The sequence below is a fragment of the Natator depressus genome, chromosome 9 (genome assembly GCF_965152275.1).
Source record: "Natator depressus isolate rNatDep1 chromosome 9, rNatDep2.hap1, whole genome shotgun sequence".
Classification (NCBI taxonomy): domain Eukaryota; kingdom Metazoa; phylum Chordata; order Testudines; family Cheloniidae; genus Natator; species Natator depressus.
The window spans coordinates 57,139,902-57,163,269 of NC_134242.1; the positions used below are offsets into that span (position 1 = coordinate 57,139,902).

At 49.2% G+C, this 23,368-nt stretch overlaps 2 protein-coding genes across 3 annotated transcripts in view; one reads left to right on the plus strand and one right to left on the minus strand.

Moving 5' to 3' along the window:
• Positions 1-10,187, plus strand: part of DKC1 (dyskerin pseudouridine synthase 1) — a 44,203-nt gene extending 34,016 nt beyond the window's left edge. The window contains exon 16 of one of the 2 annotated variants that reach the window (XM_074964295.1): positions 10,145-10,187. In XM_074964295.1, coding sequence (XP_074820396.1) covers positions 10,145-10,172 — 28 coding nt within the window. In that variant the 3' untranslated portion in view covers positions 10,173-10,187. Of the gene's footprint in view, positions 1-3,739; positions 3,801-10,144 lie in introns of those variants that run through there. The other variant, XM_074964294.1, reaches the window with a different exon arrangement.
• Positions 1-23,368, minus strand: part of MPP1 (MAGUK p55 scaffold protein 1) — a 62,101-nt gene that overhangs the window by 21,015 nt on the left and 17,718 nt on the right. Inside the window, exons 2-8 of the mRNA XM_074964298.1 lie at positions 18,912-19,055; positions 18,401-18,479; positions 16,797-16,882; positions 15,572-15,640; positions 4,297-4,493; positions 3,687-3,793; positions 1,038-1,118 (exon numbers count right to left, since the gene is read on the minus strand). Of these exons, the coding sequence (XP_074820399.1) occupies positions 1,038-1,118; positions 3,687-3,793; positions 4,297-4,493; positions 15,572-15,640; positions 16,797-16,882; positions 18,401-18,479; positions 18,912-19,055 (763 nt within the window). The remainder of the gene's footprint in view (positions 1-1,037; positions 1,119-3,686; positions 3,794-4,296; positions 4,494-15,571; positions 15,641-16,796; positions 16,883-18,400; positions 18,480-18,911; positions 19,056-23,368) is intronic.

The following is a 23,368-nucleotide window of genomic DNA, read 5'->3' on the forward strand; positions in this document are numbered from 1 at the left end:
TAACGCCCAGTGAAACCAATACAAGTTAGGCACCAAAATACCTTTCAGGATCTTGACCTTAGTGTCTACACAGTGGCACTCAGCAACGTTAATCCAAATTACCAAAAGGAATTAATTTAAAATGAATTAAAATAAATCCCCATGTGGACTCTCATTCAGAATTAGAGTGGTCTTAATTAGGTTTTGTTTAAAGTGAATTAAGATAGACCAAATTAAAGGCCACTTTCATTCTGAATGTGTGTGTCCACACAGGGAGTTAATGTGGTTTAACTAACCCACTTTAAAAGCTAATTTAGAATAAACTTTCCTGAGTGTCCCCATGCAGACATGCCCTGAGTCTCATACCATGGGGTCTGTGCCGTGCCAGGCTCAGGACAGGGGCTGATTCCCACCCTTAGATTTAAACAAAAGGCAGCTTTATCATTCTTAAAAAAAAAAACAAAAAAAAAACAAAACACTGCATTGTTTTTGAAAACCCATCCCCTCCCACCCAGGGCTGACTGCTCCTCCTCCAGGTTCCTTCTGCAGCACAGTTCACACCATGACTCAGGTACTGCTAACAGTGCCAGTTTCTAAATGCCCAAGCCAGCCAACACAGCTGTGCCTGAGGATGCCAGTTCAGCTCTTCTGAACTTCTACTGCACAGCCAGCAGGGGCAGCTCAAAACACGGGGAGAGCGGGAGCTTGGGGTGACTCTTGCAGCACCCCAAGCCCCCACACAAATCTCTCTAGAATCCGGTAGGACTCTGAATCCGAGGAGAATATATTTTATTCAGGCCAGATGTAGGTCTTAAATCCACCAGCTGATGTTGTTTTAAGGATCAAGGGCTTGATCCAAAGTCCACTAAAGTTAATGGAAACACTCCCATTGCCTTGGGATCAAACCCGTGTTAAAGAAGTAACTGACCTAACCCTCAGCTGGCAGGGTTCCCCAGTGGAAATGCTCTATCAGGTTCCATTCTGTCCAGGCCATTGTCAGGGTGGAGAGGGACAATGGCCAGAAAAGCACAACATGTACATAGGGAGCAGGGCCATACCTATCAGCACCAGGGTCTTCCTCTTGAAGGCTGGCAGCCTCACCACCTCCTCATACGAAATCACATCCAACTGGTCAAAAACTGGGGGGAGAGAGGGGAAATGGAACCAAGAGAGGATCAGAATCAGTCCAGATGCAAAATCAGGGCACATCCCTGTCCAAGGCAACTGGGACATATTGGCATCAGTATATAATACCGCCACCAACACATAGCTCTCATATTGCACTTTGCTTCAGTAGATCTCAAACCACTTTACAAAGGTCAGTATCATTAGCCCCCTTTTAAATATGGTGAAACTGAGGCACAGAGAGGGGAAGTGACTTGCCTTTTGGGAGGCACCAAACTATTTCCAAATTCAGTGAATAGTCTGGGCTGAAAAAAAAATGGAGATTTTTTAAAGTGAAAATGAAATAATTGGACTTTTCCTTCCAAAATGGCATTTCAGTTCAATATTTAGCTAATTTTTTAAACCAAAAATAAATATAAATAAATAAATAAATAAATAAAAAGAGCACGCGCACAAGAGAGAGCAAGAATGAAAAACACCCCAAAGCAATGAACCCAGAAGGATTTTTTTCCCCCATTTTTGTTTTGGCAAGAAAAAAAGAAAATCAGGCTTGCTTCAAACCAATCTGATTTTTTTTTAGATTTTTCAGTTTGGCCCATGTACCAAAAAAATCAATTACCCAGCTCTGCTCCTGAGGCTCGCTCCTAGGTCACACTGCATCCCTTACAAACTCAGCCGCAGAGAGAAATCAGCAAATGGTAACATAGTTTGGGGATTAATATGGGGAAACTGTAGTGACAAGGTGTGAAATAAACGGTTCCTCTCCCCGTTCAGTTCTGCCCAGGAGTTTGGACCCCTGAGGAGCCAAATTGGAAGCTGCAAGACTAACTCTTAGCTGAAGGAGTTATGGGGATCTTAGTTTATTCCCCTGAGGGAATTGTGAGGATCTTTATTTATCCCCTTGATTTACTGCCCCGTTTGTCACTGTCTCCCAGACTGCAGGCCAGGCCAGGTGCCAGCATGTCCCCAGGCTTTGGTCACACAACTCTCCACCCCCCATCACTCAGTTCTCTGGTGCATTGTTGGCACTGGCTTATTACGGGTCAGTTTCAGGTCCTGGTGCATTAAAACCTCACTAGTACAATCACTTAACCAGCAGGGTTTGCTTGCTTGGCTTGGCTGGGCCCCTGGATGAAGGTGGTGAATAGGGAGGATTCTCCCTAATCGAGGAACAGATTTTTGATCTGTTAAAAGTTTTAAGAGATGAACCGAAAACCTCTGACTTGCCAGGACCTGAATGCAGAGTCTGTGTTTGTCCTGATGCGTCTGATGATGAGGGCCATAAATTAGCTCAGGGCCAGATTTCCAAGGTCTCCGCTCCTACAGTTGAGGCAGCTCAGCACACATTTCAGCACCAAATAAGGACCAAGATTTTAAAGGAGCTCAGCACCAATTATGTACCCACTGTGCCAAACTCTGGCCCTGGCTGTGGGTGCTGAGCCCTTCTTGAGCACTCCAGCCAGAGAGCTGCTTCCCGGTGCAACACGTCACTGGAGCACCATGGCAATGCTCAGGTGTCACTATGTACAGTGTAAACGACGCCACACAGTGCAGGGGAGAATTGGGCCCATAATTCCTAATGCAGAGCAGAGAGCTGCACTTCTGGGAGAGCAAAATCCCAGGGCAGAGGGAACAAAGTGGGCAGAGACCAGGTGGGGGAGCCTGCAGGAAGGACTGGGCTGGGGACCATCCCTCTGGCAGGACAACAGGCTTTACATTATCTTTAGTTATGGGTCTCTGCCCATCCCTCCTGAAATGGGATTTAACTCTGCACCCATTCCCAGCTAACACACTTGGGCCTAGAACAGCTGTAAAAAAAAACACAGATGGCTCTTACAAAGCTGAATGCTTAGTTGCAGCACCCCCTGCCTCCCCTGGCACCAGTTGCTGGCAGAGCTGTTCCTACATAGCTCTTTCCTTCCAGTCAGGCGGGGAACACAGCGTGTTTAATCCTCTCTCCTTCCTGTGTGCACCCCAAGTCCACACCTGTTGTGACTCCACGGCAGCAATGTAAACAAAGCCAGCAGGTCGGGCTCTTTGCAAGCTGCTTTGCAAACAGGAGGAGACAATGTAAAGAGATCCCCAGAGGGGAAAATAATGGAGAGTCATTTACCAGATGACTCGAGGTCATCTGACTGATTTGTACATGATGGGACTCTTCCGAGAAAGCCAACACCAGGCGCGGCGCAGGGCAAGATGCCTTTCCTCACGCTCCCCTGGAGGTAGTTGTGGTAGCCTCCAATAAGGAGCCAGCTACCAGAGAGCACACTGCCATGCTGTGCAGCTCTGACTGCATTGTTCCTAGGAGGGGGAATTTAAGAGACCACAGGAAAGGCAGTTTTCACATGACCAGGGGAGCCTGTTGCAGAGGACATGTGGATCACAGCCCCGTCACCAGGCTGCGGCATCCTGCGTACGCTGTCCAACCAGTGAAACAACCTCACAGAGTCCAGTGCTTGTTCTAAGCACCAGAGTCCTGTGAGCACCCCTGTCCTGCTGCCCGATGGGAAGGTGCATTGCGGTGACAGCTGATCCTGAGCAGCAACGGACAGGGGTTTGTGACAAGGAAGGGGGCTGCTTACTTGAGCTGTGCTTGGCCAGGTATTTGTCTTTGCACTTCTTCTTTTTCCCAAAGGGGCTGCAGCTCTGGGCTTCACTCTGACTGGACTGGGTTGTACTAGCCACACGCCTACAAGGGGGAAAACACACGAGCGACGGAGGGAGTCAGATCAGGTAAGGTTAGGTTTTGGTCCTGGTCCAAACCTAGTGACCCCCAGAAGCATCAGGATTTCCTCAATGCACAAGAGTAAGGAAAGGATAGTCAGGGCTCACACCAAAGGGGTCAGAGAGTATCTCCTTGCCAGATCTAGTGTCCACACCAAGCTGATCAGGGCAGCACCGGGCTAGACCCATGGGTCACTGTGGCCAAGGTCAGAGGGTGCCAACAGCCCATCCCAAAAGACATAGTCTACCTAGCTCTCTGCACTGAGCAGCTGGGCCCAGCTTCTCCAAGGAGCAGCACCTACACCAGTTTCATCTCTGAAGCATATTCCACATGGATGCAAGGCAGGGATTCTGAGCCACCAACCCCTGGGCAGCTCCCATACTGGAGATGCAGCACTTGGAGCTGTGCACAGAGCCTGGAGTCCCCCGGCCCCCCGAGCTGCTTTCACCAGCAACTCTGGAACGTACCATTCTTGTAGTTCAGGGGAGGGGATCAGCCCTGCTGACTCCGTGGAGGACCCTTCTACCCGGCCCTGCCACCAGTTGCTGTCATCCTTGTTGATGATCTGGATGATGTCCCCAGTCTTGAACTTCAGCCCTGCCTCCTTGCAGGGGATCAGGCTGTCCATCTTGGGGTCGTAGTCAAACTGGGCCCTCATGAACATCTGGAGAAGAAGCCAAAGGTCAGTCCGTCAATGCCACGTGTTTTTGGCTCTGCCATTTCTGCTATGTGGCTCCTGCGATGTCCCCCAGCAGTGACCATACAAAATGGGGTAAGAGATTAACTGCCCCAAACCTAAGCTGCAAGTGTAGGGCACATCCCCATCTTGTCTCCCCTGTCCCTGACCCCTTTTTCAGGTCTTATCTGCAGACCTGATGAGCTAGAAGAGATGCCACAACCTAGAGATGAAGGGGCCCAGGCATTTAGAAATACCAATCGTTAGATTATGTACACACTCCCCCAACCACACTGGCCAACCCAACAGTCAGTCTGAGGGGCTTTAATTCTACCTGAAGATCCACCCAAAATCTACCTCCATGCCTTCCCCGGCCATCCTAGCAAACTGCGTGTCCTCTGACTCTGGGAATCTCCTGGGGAAGGAGGAATGGCATCATCCTTGGGGAAAGCTAAGAATCCAGACAGCAAGTGTGAGGCAAGCGCTGCCAGAGGTCGGGGCACAAATGGGGAAAGAAACCATCTCCTGGGGGTGAACTGTGGTGAACAGGTAGTTAAAGGTGGGATGAGTGGGGCAGAGGGAAGACAGAGTCTTGAACTGAACATTAACTGCTACAGCCATTGCTTCAAAACAGGACCAATTCTCCTTCCCATTTCTAGTCCCTCCAATACGGGACGAGCTGGAGCAGATCAGGACCTTGTGGTCTAGTTGTCTCAGGTTCTCACCCTGCCACTGGTCAGTCCCTCCACACACTCTATTTCCCCTCTCCCAATGCAAAGACTCTCACTATCAATCAGAGCTAGTCCAAAACCTAAATGCAAGTCACTGAGAGCAGGGCCTAGACAGGGTTACTTGGCCTGGAGCCAGCCAGATAAAGTGCAGTAACCCAACAACAGGCAGGACCAGGGGAATTCCTCTATATACCAAACATACAGAGCTCTCTAGCAGGCACTGACTCAGCTATCTGAACCAAGGGGGCAGGGGAACTGGCTTAGGAGTCAGGTGCCAGAAGCCACAGAACGGACAGGGAATGTCTTTGAGCACAAAGGTCTCTGCATGAGCATTGATTTGGGGAGTGGGGGCTGGAGTGGAAAAGTTTCCAGAGAAGGGGATGACCTGATCCCTCATGACCAGATATCTTCTCCCGTCTTCTGCCCAAGGCAGCAGGTCTCAGAGGCTGGGTTTTTGTGTCCACACCTCGCCAGGAGCAGCGGTTTGCCTGGGATTTTACCTTTGCTGAGTAAACTTCTCCAGCTGCTCCCTGGCCACCCCTAGGAAACTCACACCTAAGCTTTGCAAACCCATCACACCGGCTTTAGCAGGCAGGGCAACCCAGAGGGCTCAGCACTGGGGACCTTTACAGATAGAAAGGGCTCAATCTGCAAGTACAGTCCTATACCGTTGTCCATACCAGCTCCCTGCATCTCTCCTGTGGCATGTCTGTTCTGTGAGCATTGCAGAGCCCAGAGCAACTGCAGAAGAGGAAGTACATCTTTAGCGATATCATTGGTAAGCTCCACCCACGGGGGCTTTCTGGCTGTGAGAGGAAGCTGAGCACAGCTGGGATTTTGCAGTTGAGGGGCAGCTTTGCAGACATCAAACATTTGGTCACCGTGCTGAAGGGTGGTGGTAGCTAAATCCACAACCCATGGAAAACCTGAAGTGTGTGATTAGCATACCCCATGAATCACAGCTTGCATGTAGAGATGATCATCTCTGAGCAGCAAAGCCATGAGCAGGAGATCTCTACTGTCCAAGGGAGGACCCTTGTTTGAGATCAAATTTACCTCCATTCCACACAAGTGTGGAGTTCACTCAGCTGTTATTGCTGCAAGTTATTTGCCCTGGAAGTGCAAAGCCATGACACTTAGAAAGTTTGCGGATGATACCAAGCTGGGAGGGGTTGCAAGTACTTTGGAGGACAGGATTAAAATTCAAAATTATTTGGACAAATTGGAGAAGCATTTTGAAGGAAACGGAATGAAATTCAATAAGGACAAATGCAAAGTACTCCATTTAGGAAGGCACAATCAGCTGCACATGTACAAAATGGGAAATGACTGCCTATAAAGGAGTACTGAGGAAAGGGACCTAGGGGTCATAGTGGATCACAAGCTAAATATGAGTCAAAGTGTTACACTGTTGCAAAAAATGTGAACATCATTCTAGGATGTATCAGCAGGAGAGTTGTAAGCAAGTCGCGAGAAGTAATTCTTCTGCTCTACTCCGTGCTGATTAGGCCTCAGCTGGAGTAATGTGTCCATCTCTGGGCACCACATTTCAGGAAAGATGTGGACAAATTGGATATAGTCCAGAGAAGAGCAACAAAAATGATTAAAGGTTTAGAAAACATGACCTCTGAGGGAAGACTGGGGGGGGGGGGGGGGGGATTTGTTTATTCTGGAGAAGACAAGACTGAAGGGAGACATGATAACAGTTTTCAAGTACATAAAAGGTTGTTATAAGGAGGAGGGTGATAAATTCTTCTCCTTATCCAGCGAGGACAGGAGAAGCAGCAAAAGGCTTAAATTGTAGCAAGGAAGGTTTAGGTTGGACATCAGGAAAACTTCCTAACTGTCAGGATAGTTAAGCACTGGAACAAATTGCCTAGGGAGGTTGTGGAATCTCCATCACTGGAGCTTTTTAAGAACAGATACACCTGTCAGGGATGACCTAGTTATTACGAAGTCCTGCCTTGAGTGCAGGGGACTGGACTAGACCTATGAGGTCCCTTCCAGTCCTACACTTCTACAATTCTCTGATGTGGAAGCAGAGAACAGTGCAATTCATGCTTGGAAAAGAAGCTACTCCCACATGATGTCTGGAGTAAAATATTCTTTTTTGTCCTATCTTTAGACCCTGCCAGATCAGAGCTCTTGACAAGCAGGGCCTTGGAGATCTTTCTTCCTGAGCAGGATAAACCAGACTTTCTTTGCAACATATTAAAATAGGGGTTGGCAAAGTATTGTCCACGACTGTCCTCACTTTTACTATGGAGCTGTGGCCTGTGAGATAACAGGTCCCAGCATGTAGTAAACAGTATCCCTTTGTTGCCAGAAGGCCAGAGTGCTGGGGATCAAGATGGAGTATTGCATGCTGGGACTTGAAGACTCTGTGAGCCACATCTCAGCATTAAAGACCATAAAGGGTCCAACTGCCCCTGCAAGTGAGGCTCCCAGACTCCAGATTCGCTAGTGCAGCCCCTTCCATTGGTCAAAATTTGGATGGACCAACCTGAGGAGAGCCTGTGAAATACCAGTGACATTGGCCAATCTCTTGTTAATATAAAGAGCTCGGCGGGTTGTGACACCCTGTACCCCATGTTCACTACTTTTATATGGCTATAAAATATTTTGTACAAAGTATACCTTGTTTGAAAACTCAATCTGCTGAATATTATTATCTTGTTGAAATATGTGTAACATCACTGCATGTCAAATTATGAGATTTTGGTCTATGGATTATTACTGAAATATGTTGTAGTTCTGGGTAATGCCTACAAACTAGTTTCTGAGAGAGAAAGACACACTGAAGTATCGTCATAATCAAATGAACCATCAGGGACTGTCACCTAGATAAGCAGCCATCCTTTGGCAGGAAGGAAGGTATAAGCAAGAACTTTACATATTAGCACTGGAAAACAATTGGAGGTCCCGCGTAAACAGTTTGTCGCCTGACTCCCAGCTGGGGGCAATCCTCAAAGAAGGGAAAAAAGTTTGCAGATGATACCAAGCTGAGAGGGGTTGCAAGTACTATGGAGGACAGGAGACCAAACAACACACAAATTACCTTTCCTTGTCACCTTACATCTCTCTGCTCATAACAACAATGAATACCTGAAGAACTCTGAATTAAGGGCAGTGGTCCCAGGCTGAAAGGAAATCAAGTCTGTGAACTGAGAATTACTTGCAGCATCTGGCGCAATGAGAATGATATTTGCCTCTAATCTTATTTACCTTGGTAAAGTTTAGGGGAATTAGCTTCATTTTAACTTTTTATTTCTTTTGTAACCAATTCTAACTTTTATCCCTTATCACTTATAATCACTTAAAATATTTCTCTAGTTAAATAAACATATTTAATTGTTTTATCTAAGCCAGTGTGTTTGTTTGAAGTGTTTGGGAAACCTCTACTTGGGATAACAAAGGCTGGTGCATAAATATTACCCTTTGTTAGAATGTCAGACTATCTATGAGCTTATACTATCCAGGGGTCTACCAAGCAGCATAAAATGTACAGTTCTGGGGAGATATACAGTATCACCCTGTATTTATTCATGGATGGTGGGAGAGCAGTCAGATATACATCTGGGAGTGATTTTACATGCCAGTGGCTGTGCATGAGCAGGTGAGGAGTGGCTGTGTATAAGGCAACTCAGGCTAAAAAGTTACGGGGACGCAGCATTTCAGCAGTCCAGATTGTACCCTGGGGAATGTCACATGGGGCTGAACCTCCCAGCTCTAGGAACTCCCAGTTGTCCAAAGATGAGGGGGTGGGATGTGTGTGGAGAGATATTTAATTCTGCTTTTGAAATAACCGAATTGCAAAGTGGGCCTAAATCAGAGCACTGGATCTAAACACCTCAAACATTATCAGGGCCCTTGTTCAAACAGGAATTGTTTTGGGGCAGTTCTCTGGCCTGCATTATGCAGGAGGTCAGAGTAGACGATCACATAGTCTCTTCTGTCCTTGGAATCTAGGAAGTGAAATCCAGATTTGAACTGCATGTTGGTCCCGTCTCCCCCAGAGGTGTAACCCAAATCCCAGTGGTGGAGTTTGAAATCTAGGCCAAGTCTGAACTTCAGAGCTTGCCTCTAGCTCTGGTTATGAGGTTACAACAGGTGGGACCTGTTTGCTCTTATCCTCCCATTCAGATCATTCATGGTGGTTTAGTTCAGAATGGAACCACCCTCGCAATCTCTAAACAGCAATCTAATTGGTGCAAATTAATTGCTCTGCTTGGGGTTGGCTGTTTACAAGATGTGGGGGAGGACCTTGGGCAGGGGCTGGGAAGGGATGGTTTAGCTCCAGAAAAAGTGATGGGATTTGCTTCACACTTTGTAACCCTATCTGTGAAGTGATAGCAATCGTGAAGGACAGAGAGATTGATCACAATAGGCAGGCAAAATTGAAGTCATTAGGCTTCCTAGCACTGAAATGTCACAAGGAAAGGCAGCAAGAGCATGTGTGCATGGCTGTTTATTGGCATAGACTGCTCCAGAACCTAGCCAAAATGATATAAGGGAGAAATGAGAGAGACAAGGGGAGGGGGGAGGAAGGGAATATCTTTTATTTGAGCAACTTGTTGGTGAAAGAGCCACGCTTTCAACCTCACACAGAGGGAAGAAAATTTCAGTCTTCTGGGGAACAATGTCTCAGTGAGGAGGGTTTGGGTCCTTGACACCGGCTAGCATGTGCAAGATACTGCCCTGGTGTCCCCTCTCAGCAGAGGTGCCTGCACGTATCTGTTCTTAAGTCAGTGGCACTACGGCTGGTTTTCACAGTGTCAACTAGGGTAAGGAGCCAAGAGGCCAGTGAGGAAGCTTGGCAACATGTGACCTCCAGAAGAGGTAAGCGGAATGTCCGGGTTCCAGTAACACAGACACAGGTAACCAACCGCTTTCATGTTCTCTCCACAGGTACCATTGCGGAGAGTGGACCAGATGATATGTCTGGGGGGAGAAAGCAGAAGGAGACTCCGCTGGTTGGAAGGCATGAGATGCGATGTCCTGAGGTTGGGGGTTCCACGACCACCACTCCCAAGAGGAGAAGGCGGGTGGTGGTGGTCGGGGACTCTCTCCTCCGGGGGACTGAGTCATCTATCTGCCGCCCTGACCGGGAAAACCGAGAAGTCTGCTGCTTGCCAGGGGCTAAGATTCGCGATGTGACGGAGAGACTGCCGAGACTCATCAAGCCCTCGGATCGCTACCCCTTCCTGCTTCTCCACGTGGGCACCAATGATACTGCCAAGAATGACCTTGAGCGGATCACTGCGGACTACGTGGCTCTGGGAAGAAGGATAAAGGAGTTGGAGGCGCAAGTGGTCTTCTCGTCCATCCTCCCCGTGGAAGGAAAAGGCCTGGGTAGGGACCGTCGAATCATGGAAGTCAACGAATGGCTACGCAGGTGGTGTCGGAGAGAAGGCTTTGGATTCTTTGACCATGGGATGGTGTTCCATGAAGGAGGAGTGCTGGGCAGAGACGGGCTCCATCTTACGAAGAGAGGGAAGAGCATCTTTGCCAGCAGGCTGGCTAACCTAGTGAGGAGGGCTTTAAACTAGGTTCACCGGGGGAAGGAGACCAAAGCCCTGAGGTAAGTGGGAAAGCGGGATACCGGGAGGAAGCACAGGCAGGAATGTCTGTGAGGGGAGGGCTCCTGCCTCATACTGGGAATGAGGGGCGATCAACAGGTTATCTCAAGTGCTTATATACAAATGCACAAAGCCTTGGAAACAAGCAGGGAGAACTGGAGGTCCTGGTGATGTCAAGGAACTATGACGTGATTGGAATAACAGAGACTTGGTGGGATAACTCACATGACTGGAGTACAGTCATGGATGGTTATAAACTGTTCAGGAAGGACAGGCAGGGCAGAAAAGGTGGGGGAGTAGCACTGTATGTAAGGGAGCAGTATGACTGCTCAGAGCTCCGGTACGAAACTGTGGAAAAACCTGAGTGTCTCTGGATTAAAGTTTAGAAGTGTGTGCAACAAGAGTGATGTAGTGGTGGGAGTCTGCTATAGACCACCGGACCAGGGGGATGAGGCTTTCTTCCGGCAACTCACGGAAGCTACTAGATCGCATGCCCTGATTCTCATGGGTGACTTTAATTTTCCTGATATCTGCTGGGAGAGCAATACAGCGGTGCATAGACAATCCAGGAAGTTTTTGGAAAGCGTAGGGGACAATTTTCTGGCGCAAGTGCTAGGGGAGCCAACTAGGGGGGGCGCTTTTCTTGACCTGCTGCTCACAAACCGGGTAGAATTAGTGGGGGAAGCAAAAGTGGATGGGAATCTGGGAGGCAGTGACCATGAGTTGGTTGAGTTCAGGATCCTGACGCAGGGAAGAAAGGTAAGCAGCAGGATACGGACCCTGGACTTCAGGAAAGCAGACTTCGACTCCCTCAGGGAACGGATGGGTAGGATCCCCTGGGGGACTATCATGAAGGGGAAGGGAGTCCAGGAGAGCTGGCTGTATTTCAAGGAATCCCTGTTGAGGTTACAGGGACAAACCATCCCGATGAGTCGAAAGAATAGTAAACATGGCAAGCGACCAGCTTGGCTTAATGGTGAAATCCTAGCGGATCTTAAACATAAAAAAGAAGCTTACAAGAAGTGGAAGGTTGGACATATGACCAGGGAAGAGTATAAAAATATTGCTCGGGCATGTAGGAAAGATATAAGGAGGGCCAAATCGCACCTGGAGCTGCAGCTAGCAAGAGATGTCAAGAGTAACAAGAAGGGTTTCTTCAGGTATGTTGGCAACAAGAAGAAAGCCAAGGAAAGTGTGGGCCCCTTACTGAATGAGGGAGGCAACCTAGTGACAGAGGATGTGGAAAAAGCTAATGTACTCAATGCTTTTTTTGCCTCTGTTTTCACTAACAAGGTCAGCTCCCAGACTGCTGCGCTGGGCATCACAGAATGGGGAAGAGATGGCCAGCCCTCTGTGGAGATAGAGGTGGTTAGGGACTATTTAGAAAAGCTGGACGTGCACAAGTCCATGGGGCCGGACGAGTTACATCCGAGAGTGCTGAAGGAATTGGCGGCTGTGATTGCAGAGCCCTTGGCCATTATCTTTGAAAACTCGTGGCGAACGGGGGAAGTCCCGGATGACTGGAAAAAGGCTAATGTAGTGCCAATCTTTAAAAAAGGGAAGAAGGAGGATCCTGGGAACTACAGGCCAGTCAGCCTCACCTCAGTCCCTGGAAAAATCATGGAGCAGGTCCTCAAAGAATCAATCCTGAAGCACTTACATGAGAGGAAAGTGATCAGGAACAGTCAGCATGGATTCACCAAGGGAAGGTCATGCCTGACTAATCTAATCGCCTTTTATGATGAGATTACTGGTTCTGTGGATGAAGGGAAAGCAGTGGATGTATTGTTTCTTGACTTTAGCAAAGCTTTTGACACGGTCTCCCACAGTATTCTTGTCAGCAAGTTAAGGAAGTATGGGCTAGATGAATGCACTATAAGGTGGGTAGAAAGCTGGCTAGATTGTCGGTCTCAACGGGTAGTGATCAATGGCTCCATGTCTAGTTGGCAGCCGGTGTCAAGTGGAGTGCCCCAGGGGTCGGTCCTGGGGCCGGTTTTGTTCAATATCTTCATAAATGATCTGGAGGATGGTGTGGATTGCACTCTCAGCAAATTTGCAGATGATACTAAACTGGGAGGAGTGGTAGATACGCTGGAGGGGAGGGATAGGATACAGAAGGACCTAGACAAATTGGAGGATTGGGCCAAAAGAAATCTGATGAGGTTCAATAAGGATAAGTGCAGGGTCCTGCACTTAGGATGGAAGAATCCAATGCACCGCTACAGACTAGGGACCGAATGGCTAGGCAGCAGTTCTGCGGAAAAGGACCTAGGGGTGACAGTGGACGAGAAGCTGGATATGAGTCAACAGTGTGCCCTTGTTGCCAAGAAGGCCAATGGCATTTTGGGATGTATAAGTAGGGGCATAGCGAGCAGATCGAGGGATGTGATCGTTCCCCTCTATTCGACACTGGTGAGGCCTCATCTGGAGTACTGTGTCCAGTTTTGGGCCCCACACTACAAGAAGGATGTGGATAAATTGGAGAGAGTCCAGCGAAGGGCAACAAAAATGATTAGGGGTCTAGAGCACATGACTTATGAGGAGAGGCTGAGGGAGCTGGGATTGTTTAGTCTGCAGAAGAGAAGAATGAGGGGGGATTTGATAGCTGCTTTCAACTACCTGAAAGGGGGTTCCAAAGAGGATGGCTCTAGACTGTTCTCAATGGTAGCAGATGACAGAACGAGGAGTAATGGTCTCAAGTTGCAATGGGGGAGGTTTAGATTGGATATTAGGAAAAACTTTTTCACTAAGAGGGTGGTGAAACACTGGAATGCGTTACCTAGGGAGGTGGTAGAATCTCCTTCCTTAGAGGTTTTTAAGGTCAGGCTTGACAAAGCCCTGGCTGGGATGATTTAACTGGGAATTGGTCCTGCTTCGAGCAGGGGGTTGGACTAGATGACCTTCTGGGGTCCCTTCCAACCCTGATATTCTATGATTCTATAAGTCTCTAGCTAGAGAAGGGAAAAGAGGACAGAGCTTAATAAATAAGCAGAGATCAGAGCTCATCCTGGTAGCAACAGAGATGAATGGGAGAGATGGGGAGGAGGAGATATTTGTCTTTCACCTCATTGCTTAGAGAAACCAACTCCAATGGGAGATATGTGATAAAGGAAGAATAAAGATGAAATACAGAAAAGGGGGGCAGAATGGCTCCAGGGCCACATATGTTAATTTAAAAAAATAACTTCACCCAATCATCCTTTTTAAGGAGAATCTGCCTGAGCAGAATATTTGGCTCTGTGCAAATGGTGGCATAGAGTCAGATCAGGGTGTTTCATGTTGCTAGTTTTACTGAACTAACTTGAGATCAGAGAGAGAGAAAATGTTATGTTAACTCCTGCAATTTAAACGTATGGGATGTGAAAGAGATCGAATCACTGGAGACACAATCGCCACCTTGAAAAGCAGTTTTTGTGTGGAATAACTAGCACTCTGTTGGGATGAATTTAGTTTAGACTCTTTGCATGGAAGAGATACACTTTTGCCATCTGTAACTAGATAGATTCTGTTAGCCTGTATAGCTGGTATCACACATGTATGATTGGTGCCATCTGTGACAGGTGTCATGCCCTAGAGATATTGGGGGGCAGTGAGCTGCTCCTAGATTAAGCCACAAGAAAAGCTCAAGTAGCTATAAGAAGGGAGGAAACTGTATCCTCTTGGAATCAGTTGGGACCCATCAGTCCTTGCCAGCCCCCTCTTCCCTCTGGCCTCATTCATCTCCAGAAGCCAAATGAGCGAGATGAATGGACCAGCCCTAGCTTCTGAATCCCTGTGCTGAGAACAGGAGCCTCGTAAAAACATGCACTTCTGTTGCTATGGCAATGGCAGTGTGGTTGCATAGCCAAGAGCTGGGGTGTTCTGCTCTGCTTTCCCGCCACCCCCGTTTCCTTCCGACTATCACATCAGCACCCCGGTGGCGGCAGAAATGCTGCGACCCAGCCTGACTGCAGAGTGACAGCATTTCACCAAGGAGGCTAAGGCATTACAACACAGGGCAGAGTCTGTCACTCTCTCCTCCAGCCAAAGAGCAGACTGGATGCTGCAGGCTCAGGAGCCCATGTCTGCAAAGGGTCTTTGCAGTCTAACCCCACCACCACTGAGGCCGATGGGAATCGCTCCCATGGAATTGAGAGTGGAGTCCAGCCCTTGGTACCTACCGAGCCCCCTTTCAAACCGCTTAACACAGGAAGTAAATATTGCTGTCCCCTTTTTAGAGATGGGGAAACTGAGGCACAGAGAGGGGCCATGCTGCGCAGTGTTATACAGAGTCTGTCTACACTGCAAGCAAAGGTGTGATTGTAGCATGGGTTGGCTTTAATGTAGCAGCCATGGGTAACAATGATCGCGTAGCCATGGTGAGACAGGCTCAGAGTGGGCTAGCAGCCAGAGTACAAACCAGGCTCCCTGACCGTCTTGTCCTCAGGGTGTGGGGCTGCAGCCTGTGTGACCACGTCTACACGGCTAATGTTACCCGTGCTAGCTAGATTTAAGCTGGCACAGGTATGCCCACCTGTGCTACCATCACATCTTCACTTTGCAGGGCAGACAGACCCTCAGACTGGGTAAATGCTGCTCTCCTTTCCCCCATGTAAACGCAGAACAGCTCTATTTACCTGTGTGGTGTTTACATCAGTGTAGCAGAGCAGTTCAGCCCACTGAACCCGCACCCCAACCCCGTGACACCCCGGTGACTTCTCACCAGCTCAAAGACATCTGGCCTGCAGGGCCACTGAGAGAACACGGCTGCACCTACCTGTAGTGCAGGGAGGCGGCTTTGCTGGTTGGGGATGACTTTTATTGAGACCGTCCCCTTGGCTTCTCTCTAGTGGATAGAAGGAAGGGGAAGAGAGAAGAGTTGGAGAATGTGGCTTCTAGATCAACCCAGAAACCAGTTCAAGGCCCCCAGTGTGTCATTAACCTCAGGGTGCACAGGCACTCCCCACTGGTGCCGGGAAACCTACAGAGAGCTGGGAATCTGGAGCCATGGTGGCAATAAGCAACAGGGGAGTGAAGAGCTGATGGGAGCTCACCAGAGCCAGAATCACTGTGGCTAAAGGCTTTTGCACTGTTGAAGCCACAGTGGCTAACTTAACTAACTCGGGCCTAGAGCTGCATCTACGTGGCCACACAGAGCGGAGTTTTGATCCTCTTGTAGCTTTAAAGGGGTCACCAGAATGAACTAGGAGAGAGAATTAAATTCACCTCATCTCTCCAGCCACAGAGAGAGTTCGGGGCTATGGGGCACTGACAGACAAGCCTGGGAAAAGGAGGGCAATTTGAACTAATTCTTCTCCCAACCCTTGAGACCTGCCCACCCTCCGTATTGCCATTGCCTTATGAACCAGTTCAGGAGAGCAGGGAGAGGGATGGCAGCTCCTGTGGATCAGAGGCTGAGACTGGTGGTGTTCGAATAATCCACAAACTCCAGACAGCCCTTTCCTGCTCCTTCCAGGAAGGGAATGAGCGACTCCTTGGCACCTCTAACAGGTCTGACAGGCTAGAGTTTTAACCATGGACAAGGTGAGCGCTCAGGGTACCCTGAGAGAGGTCCTTCTCTGAAGCTGGGCAACCATCTACTGAATGGTGCAAGAGGACAATCGTGGCCCTAGCAGCTGGAAATCAGAGCCTGACTGAGCACCATCCCCCTAGCTCCCATGGCAGAGGGGGGGTTCTGGTTTGACTGCATGGGGGCAATTTTAAATTAAAAAGACAACCGAGCAACCCGAGCCCCACCATGCGTGCTGCATGCACAGCCCCGTCCAGTGCTCTGAGTGGAGATGGCCTACACTTGAGAAGTGGCCTGGCCTTTGATGAGGCTCCAGTAGAAAGGGGAACAACAATAGTTCCTTGTAGTGCAGGAGGTGTTGCAAGATCTGTTGTGATTTGCATATTAAGAATGAATACAATCAAATCGGGCAACATGTGTGTTATGTGGCCAAATGGGTCATTCCTAAGGAGCAGCCTCCCAAAATACCTACCAGCATCTTCTGCAGCTGGTCGACCGAGTGGTTGCTCACACTTTGCCCATTGATTTCTATGATTTCATCACCCACATGAAGGGAGCCTGCCGGTGACAGGAGAAACGAACCCATGAAATGCACAAGCAGGAAAAATACAACCCCCCAAAAATTCTGGCTCGCAAGCCTGTTTGCAAATCTCAGACCAAATGGCTTTTGCATTCACAATGCATAGGCATAGTTGCTTTGCAGCATGCAACCATCTCCTGCCATTTTACATCCAGATTGGCTCATTTAGCTTGATTCTACCAGGGAGTCATGGTGTGTATCAGTGCACATACATGTGAAATACATACATGAGGGGAACACAGCTTCGCTCCCTCCATACACACTCCTTTCTGTTATATTTTTTAAAAATTGATCAAAAACTAAAGCCATTCATACTAGCCTTTGATTTGCATCGTTCTGTAGTTTAGCTTGCAGTAAAAGCATTCTATTTTAGTGGTATCCACAATGTTAGCTAATATGTAATGTAAAGCTGAATGGTAACCTCATTGCAGAGCCAAGTATATAAACACTCTCTACCTTAAGTGCTCTCTTTTTAGATAACAGGGAGTCCGGTGGCACCTTAAAGACTAACAGATTTATTTGGGCATAAGCTTTTGTGGGTAAAAAACCCACTTCTTCAGTTGCAGAAGTGGTGGGTTTTTTACCCACGAAAGCTTATGCCCAAATAAATCTGTTAGTCTTTAAGGTGCCACCGGACTCCCTGTTGTTTTGGGGATACAGATTAAAATGAGTATCGGGGGTAGCTGGGTTAGATGTCCGTACAGGTAACGAAGGCTGGATTCTGATCTCAGATACACAGGGATAAGCCAGCACTCCAGTGACGTCACTGGAGTTGGTCTTGACTTATTCTGGTGCTAGATCAGGATCAGGCTCTTGTTTTCGACATGGACCTATAAAGCCCTCTAACTGGACCCAAGGCCATCGAAGGGCACTCCTTTTATACGAACGGGAAATCTATTTTGCATGTAGCCACCACACCATCTGCAGGTGCCAGAAAAAAAAAAAAAAAAAAGGAAATGGTGCAAGTTCATTTACTTTGGCAACTTCTTTTTGTTTGCAGGTCATTGGCACAGAAATTCTGCCTTGTTTGTGCATTTTAGCAATGGAAAAAAAATGTCCTTCAAAATTTGTAGGATCTGATCCACATGGAGTGACAAAGAATCCATCAGTGAGATGAACACAAATGATTTCTGGTTCTGTTTGCAGACATGAGCTTAGTGACTGCTCCTGCCCCATCTCCCCTCCCACTTTTCCCAGCAGAGAACATCCTGAAACCTCCAGGGCGTTAATGCAGCAGCCACATGTAAAGAGCAGATGGAGGGGATACAAGAGGTACAGGAAGGGCACTGATGATATAAATCAAAGGGAAAATTCACCGGCACCATGGAACTGTTTAATCCCTTTGCACTGAAATTGCCCAGCTCCAAAGATGAAACTAACAGGCCCTACCCAGCACCAGGGTGGAAGGAAAGGGCTAAAATCTCTGACTAAACAGAAGCCTTATGTGTCTAGGTCTCAGTCAAAGACGACTTCATATTCCTGCCATTTGCTGTTACCTTGTCTATGTATCATGCCTCCATGGAGAATCCTGGCCACCATGCAGCTCTGCTTCTCATTCAATTTCAGTGTGATTCCCTGGAAAACAGGAAAATCTGTGACTATTACATATCTAGGGTAGACACCCACTTCTCCAGGTAAAGGCCTTGCCTGGCCAGTATCCAAGATGGTCTGTCTCACTTCTCAGAGTCCTCTCCTGGCTCAATTCCAGCGGGGTTAATTTCCTCTTGGCAGAATGAATCAACAGCTGATGCAGCTTCCTCCCGGTCCCACTATGCCCTGTGCAGCTCCCCTCAGGCTCCTAGTGGGGCAGTGGCCAAAGCAGCACCTTTGTCCCAGTGGAACAGGCAATAGTCTGGTTGAAGTCTGCAAAATTCAAGATCATCCCTACCCCACCCACAGACCTGGGAGCTGGACTGGATTGTCACTCCCACTATGCATGCCAATGCACTGGTGGGACTCACCCTGACCCCTGGGACCTTAAGGGTTACCAAACTCTTGCCAGCTCACCATGGGTTCCTCGGTGACCTTCTCGAACTGGACCAGCCGGATCTTGCGCACCTCCCGGCTGTTCATGTGAGCCGGGCTGCCCAGCATGGCTGAGCCGTTGGTGTAGATGTCCTCGGTCACAGTGTTTGATGGATACACGACGGCCTATCAGGGCAAAGCACAGACCAGGGTTAGGGACAGCATTGGAGGCCCTGCAACATGCCCTTCTGTGGGAGATGAGCCCATCTGGAACTTCCTAGTGTATCCATGATGATCCCCTATGTGCTCAGGGACTGTTGGTGGCTCTTGCTGCGTTCTGCTGAACCCATCAGCCTCAAGGTACACTTTCTGGCCATGCTATTGATGCCTCTCCTGTGAACAGAGCTGGTCGGAGAGCCGGCACCAAGCTGGAGAGCTGGGATTGCTGAACATCACTGCCCTTGGGGAGGCAAGGTCCAGGAGTGCTGGGAAAGCGGCACTCCCAGCTCTCAGGAGGAAGCTCCACAGTGATCCCTGCTGGCCAGCTCAGGAGTAAACATCAGTGGAGCTCATTCTAGCCCAGACAGCAGGTGGGGCCTGTGTCCAAGAGAGATGGGAAAGTAAAAAGAAAAAGAAACATGAAGGGCTTCAACCAGAGAGAGAGAGACGAGCTTGATCCAAAATGTCCAGCGTGCAAACAGCACTGGTGGTCCGGCAATACTTGAGAAAGGAAAAATGAAATGGTCACGGTGGCCAAAGGGTTCCCAGGAGCCTGCTGCAAGGAGTTCCAAAGCTTAATAAGACGGCGCAGCAGAATATTACAAATCTAGAGTTAAATGTTACTTTTTCTCACATGAGAATCACTCCAGAGTAACTTCGCTAAAATAAATGGAGTTACTCTGGATCCACACAAATGTAACTAGGAGCAGAACTTGCACTCTGGTTTCCATTAGTTTGAACCAACTCTCACCTCTGATCCAAGCAACACAGCTGTCTGCAGGCTAAGCTCCTCACAGTGCCCATTCTCCCCAGCGTCCCACAGGGTTTTAAGCACTAAACTTTGTGGGATAAAACTGATGGATCACTGACACAAATCATAGCTGTCTCTCCACCCATAGACGCAGCAACCCCATCTAGAAACTACCACATCAAGAGCAGGCCTTCCAAAACTCACTCCAAGGATTTCCAAGGAAGCATGAACCCGTGTACCCAGAGTTGTTCACACACACTGCAAGTCCTAGAGCTCGCCTGTAACTCCTGCTGTGCCACCCATGATGGCATATCCAGCCGGGAGGGTTATACAACCGCCTCAATATCACAAATTAACAGGACTAGATGGAGGATATTTCTCGAGCAGTACTCGGCAGCACATAAATAATTAAAGAACTGATACCTGGTCAGTAGGAACCATGGGAACCGCTGAACTAGTTCCCGCAAGGAACATTTTGCAAATGTACCCCACAGAGCAATCTAACATCTCCCCTGCCTGCCGGCTGGGTCCTGCTTCATGAAAGCACCAGACCTGCCTCACCTCGGGCTTTTGGGGTTGCTTGTCAGGCCCTCGCAGCTCCAGGACTCTTGGTACCATTCTGGCCATGATCCATGGATGTCACAGTTGCAGGTGCTGAAAGCTGTGAACAGCACATTGGATAGAGAAGAGGCGGGACAGAAACATGTCCTGTCCAGGCAGCGCAGGAGAGAGGGTTTAAGCCCCAACACCAGCCAGAAACACTTGATTTTCCCAATTTAACAACAGTTACAAATGAGCTGGCTGTCAGATGGCTCTGTGTGTGTGCGAGAGTGTGTGTGCGAGAGAGAGAGAGAGAGATCAATCTGCAGCAGGATATTGGAAAGGTGGAGATATTCTCAACAGCATTCTCACTCCCCATGGCCGACCTGGTCCCAGTACAATGATGCTTTCCACTGGCCAATAAGCAGATGAGAAGAGGAACCATTCCAAAGCCAGGTTGCAGATCATGTGTGTGAAGCTCTGGAGACTTAATCTCCCCTTGGCCAGAGGATGTTACACAAAGCATCAGCAGAAATCTATAAACAGCATATAGAGGGCCAGATTCCTCCTGGGACAAAGTGAGCCTAACTCCACCGAAGTCGATGCAATGACACCACTTAGGCCCCTGGCCAGCATGGTGAGGGATGCTGGGAAATAAGCTAGGCACCCAGGATTTCACCCAGAGTGCATCTTGCAAGTGCCAGGGGCCAGTGGCACCTCATTTCAGCCCTGCAGCCCCTTCTCAGTTCCAGTCTTGGGCCCCACGCAGCCCCGTCAATGCTCCTCAGTCCTAAACCACAGCTCCCCCTGCTACTCCAGTCCATATCTCTGCTTGAGCAGCTCACTGCAGACCTGCAGCCCCTGCTATCCCATGTTGGGCCCCAATGACACATCCATTGGTGGTGAGCTTGTCAGACATCTCCCCCCCCCACAGCTGGCACTACACAGCCTCCCCTTTAGCCAGCTCCCAGCACTCGCTAGGGTAAAGCGAACACCCCCAGCTGTTCCAGATTAGATATTAGTCCACTGATATTAGTATCACTGCACAGACCCCTGTGCGCCCCCCCCCCCCAGGTTCTGGCCACTTCCCGGAGCGGTGCAGGGGCAGGGCAGGGAGCCTTCCCTGCCCCCCCGTGCGCGCCGGGCCAGAGCCACTCTAGGTAAATGCTAGGGGGGGCGGGGGGCCGTGGGGAACTGACAGGCTGCAGAAAATAACCCTGCGGGCCACATGCAGCCCATGGGCCGCGTCTTTGAGACACCTGCTCTTATATCAATTTGTTTTAGGACATTTCTGCTCTGAACTCAAAATGTCTCTTCAACCAGCTGATTCAGCCACCACGACTGCTCTGCTCCACTCCACCCTCAGTCCCAGCTGCGGAGCACATTCAGAAAACACAGGATCAGACTCTGGTGGGAAATTGTTTTTCTCTAGTTTCCTTGATTTTTGCTTATTTTGTTCTTTGTTTTTCAACTGACCTTGGATTCCTTCTGCAACTTATCTGACACCTTGCCGGCACCCTCCCCTCCTTTTACCTTACAGGTAAACACTAAGGACATGTCTACGCAGGGAAAGGTTTGCAGCTTATACCAGCATCAAAGTGCCATTTCTGGTATCCCTTATGTTTAAGGGTATGATTTAGTCATCGGTATTTTTAGTAAAAGTCATGGACAGGTCACGAAATAAAGGCAAGAAATAAAAAGTCACAGGCCATGACCTGTCCATGACTTATACCATAAATACCTTGACTGAATCTTAGAGGGGGAGGGATGCTGTGGGGGGGGGCACTGTGGGGGGCGTGCTGCCGCTCCCACCGCTGCCTTGGTGGGAGCCGCGGGGAGCCTGCTGCCGATCTGGCCACTGCTGCAGCAGGGGGGGGGGGGGGGAGGAGCCCCGGGGCCAGCCACTGCTCTGGCCACCCCAAGATCGTTGCTGGGAGCCGTTGAGCTGTGGCTGTTCCCGCTACCCCCCGGGACTGCTGCTCAGGCGGTCCCCAGGACAAGTCACATCAGGTGCTGCTCGGGCAGTTACAGGGGCCCGCTGCCCAGGGCTGACAGAGCAGTGGCTGGTGCAGCTGGCTGCAGAGCCATTCCAGCAGCAGCCAGTGTGGTTGTCCCCAGGGCCGCCTGAGGAGCTATCCCCAGGGCAGCTGCTTGGGTTGCCCTGTGATCAGCCACAGGAGCCACTGCAGAAGTCACAGAGGTCGCTGAAAGTCACGGATTCCATGACTTCTGCAACCTCTGTGACAATCACGGAGCCTTACTTATGGTTGGTGAATGAAATAAGCAATACCAGCAGAAGCATTTTTTTTTTTAAACCTACCTACACATTAGGGCTTCTGCCAGTTAAAATCATAAATCACACTTGAACCGGCATTGCCATACCATCAAGAGTGTTTAGTGTGGACCAGACCTGTTTTGGAACCAGCCTTGTACAGAGAGAATGCAGAATCAGCTGGGTGCAGCTTCCTGTCTTTAAGAGGATGTGTGTGGGGATGTAGCAACTTCTCTCCCCCCACCACATACACACATACACACACACACACACACACCACATTCATCTCCACCACAAAACCACAATGCAAATCAGCATGCACTGGCAGATGCTGGACAAAAGGAGCTAGGGGCTGCAATAGCAAAGGGGCGGAGGGGGGAAAACTGCAGGCCTACGGTGCACTGGCAAAGCTGTGTGGGGAGCCCAGAGCTCTAGTGGGAGATGGGGGCCGTAGGTCAGGTTTGAGGGACATTGGCGGAGCTGTTTTGGGTGCCAGGACTGGAATGGTGGGGAAGGGAAAGTGGAGAAGAATGGCTGTGGGTCAGGTTTGAGGCGTGTTGCCAACTCTCAACCACGTTTCAACATTTACCATGAGCCTGGTGATACTGGGTGCCTTATTCAAAGTCCCAGCTCCTGGAGTCCTGTGCTTAGGTGAGAATCTGAGGTTTAAATTTAAAAAAGAATGGACGTTTCTAAACCCCACGGTCAAAGAGAAGA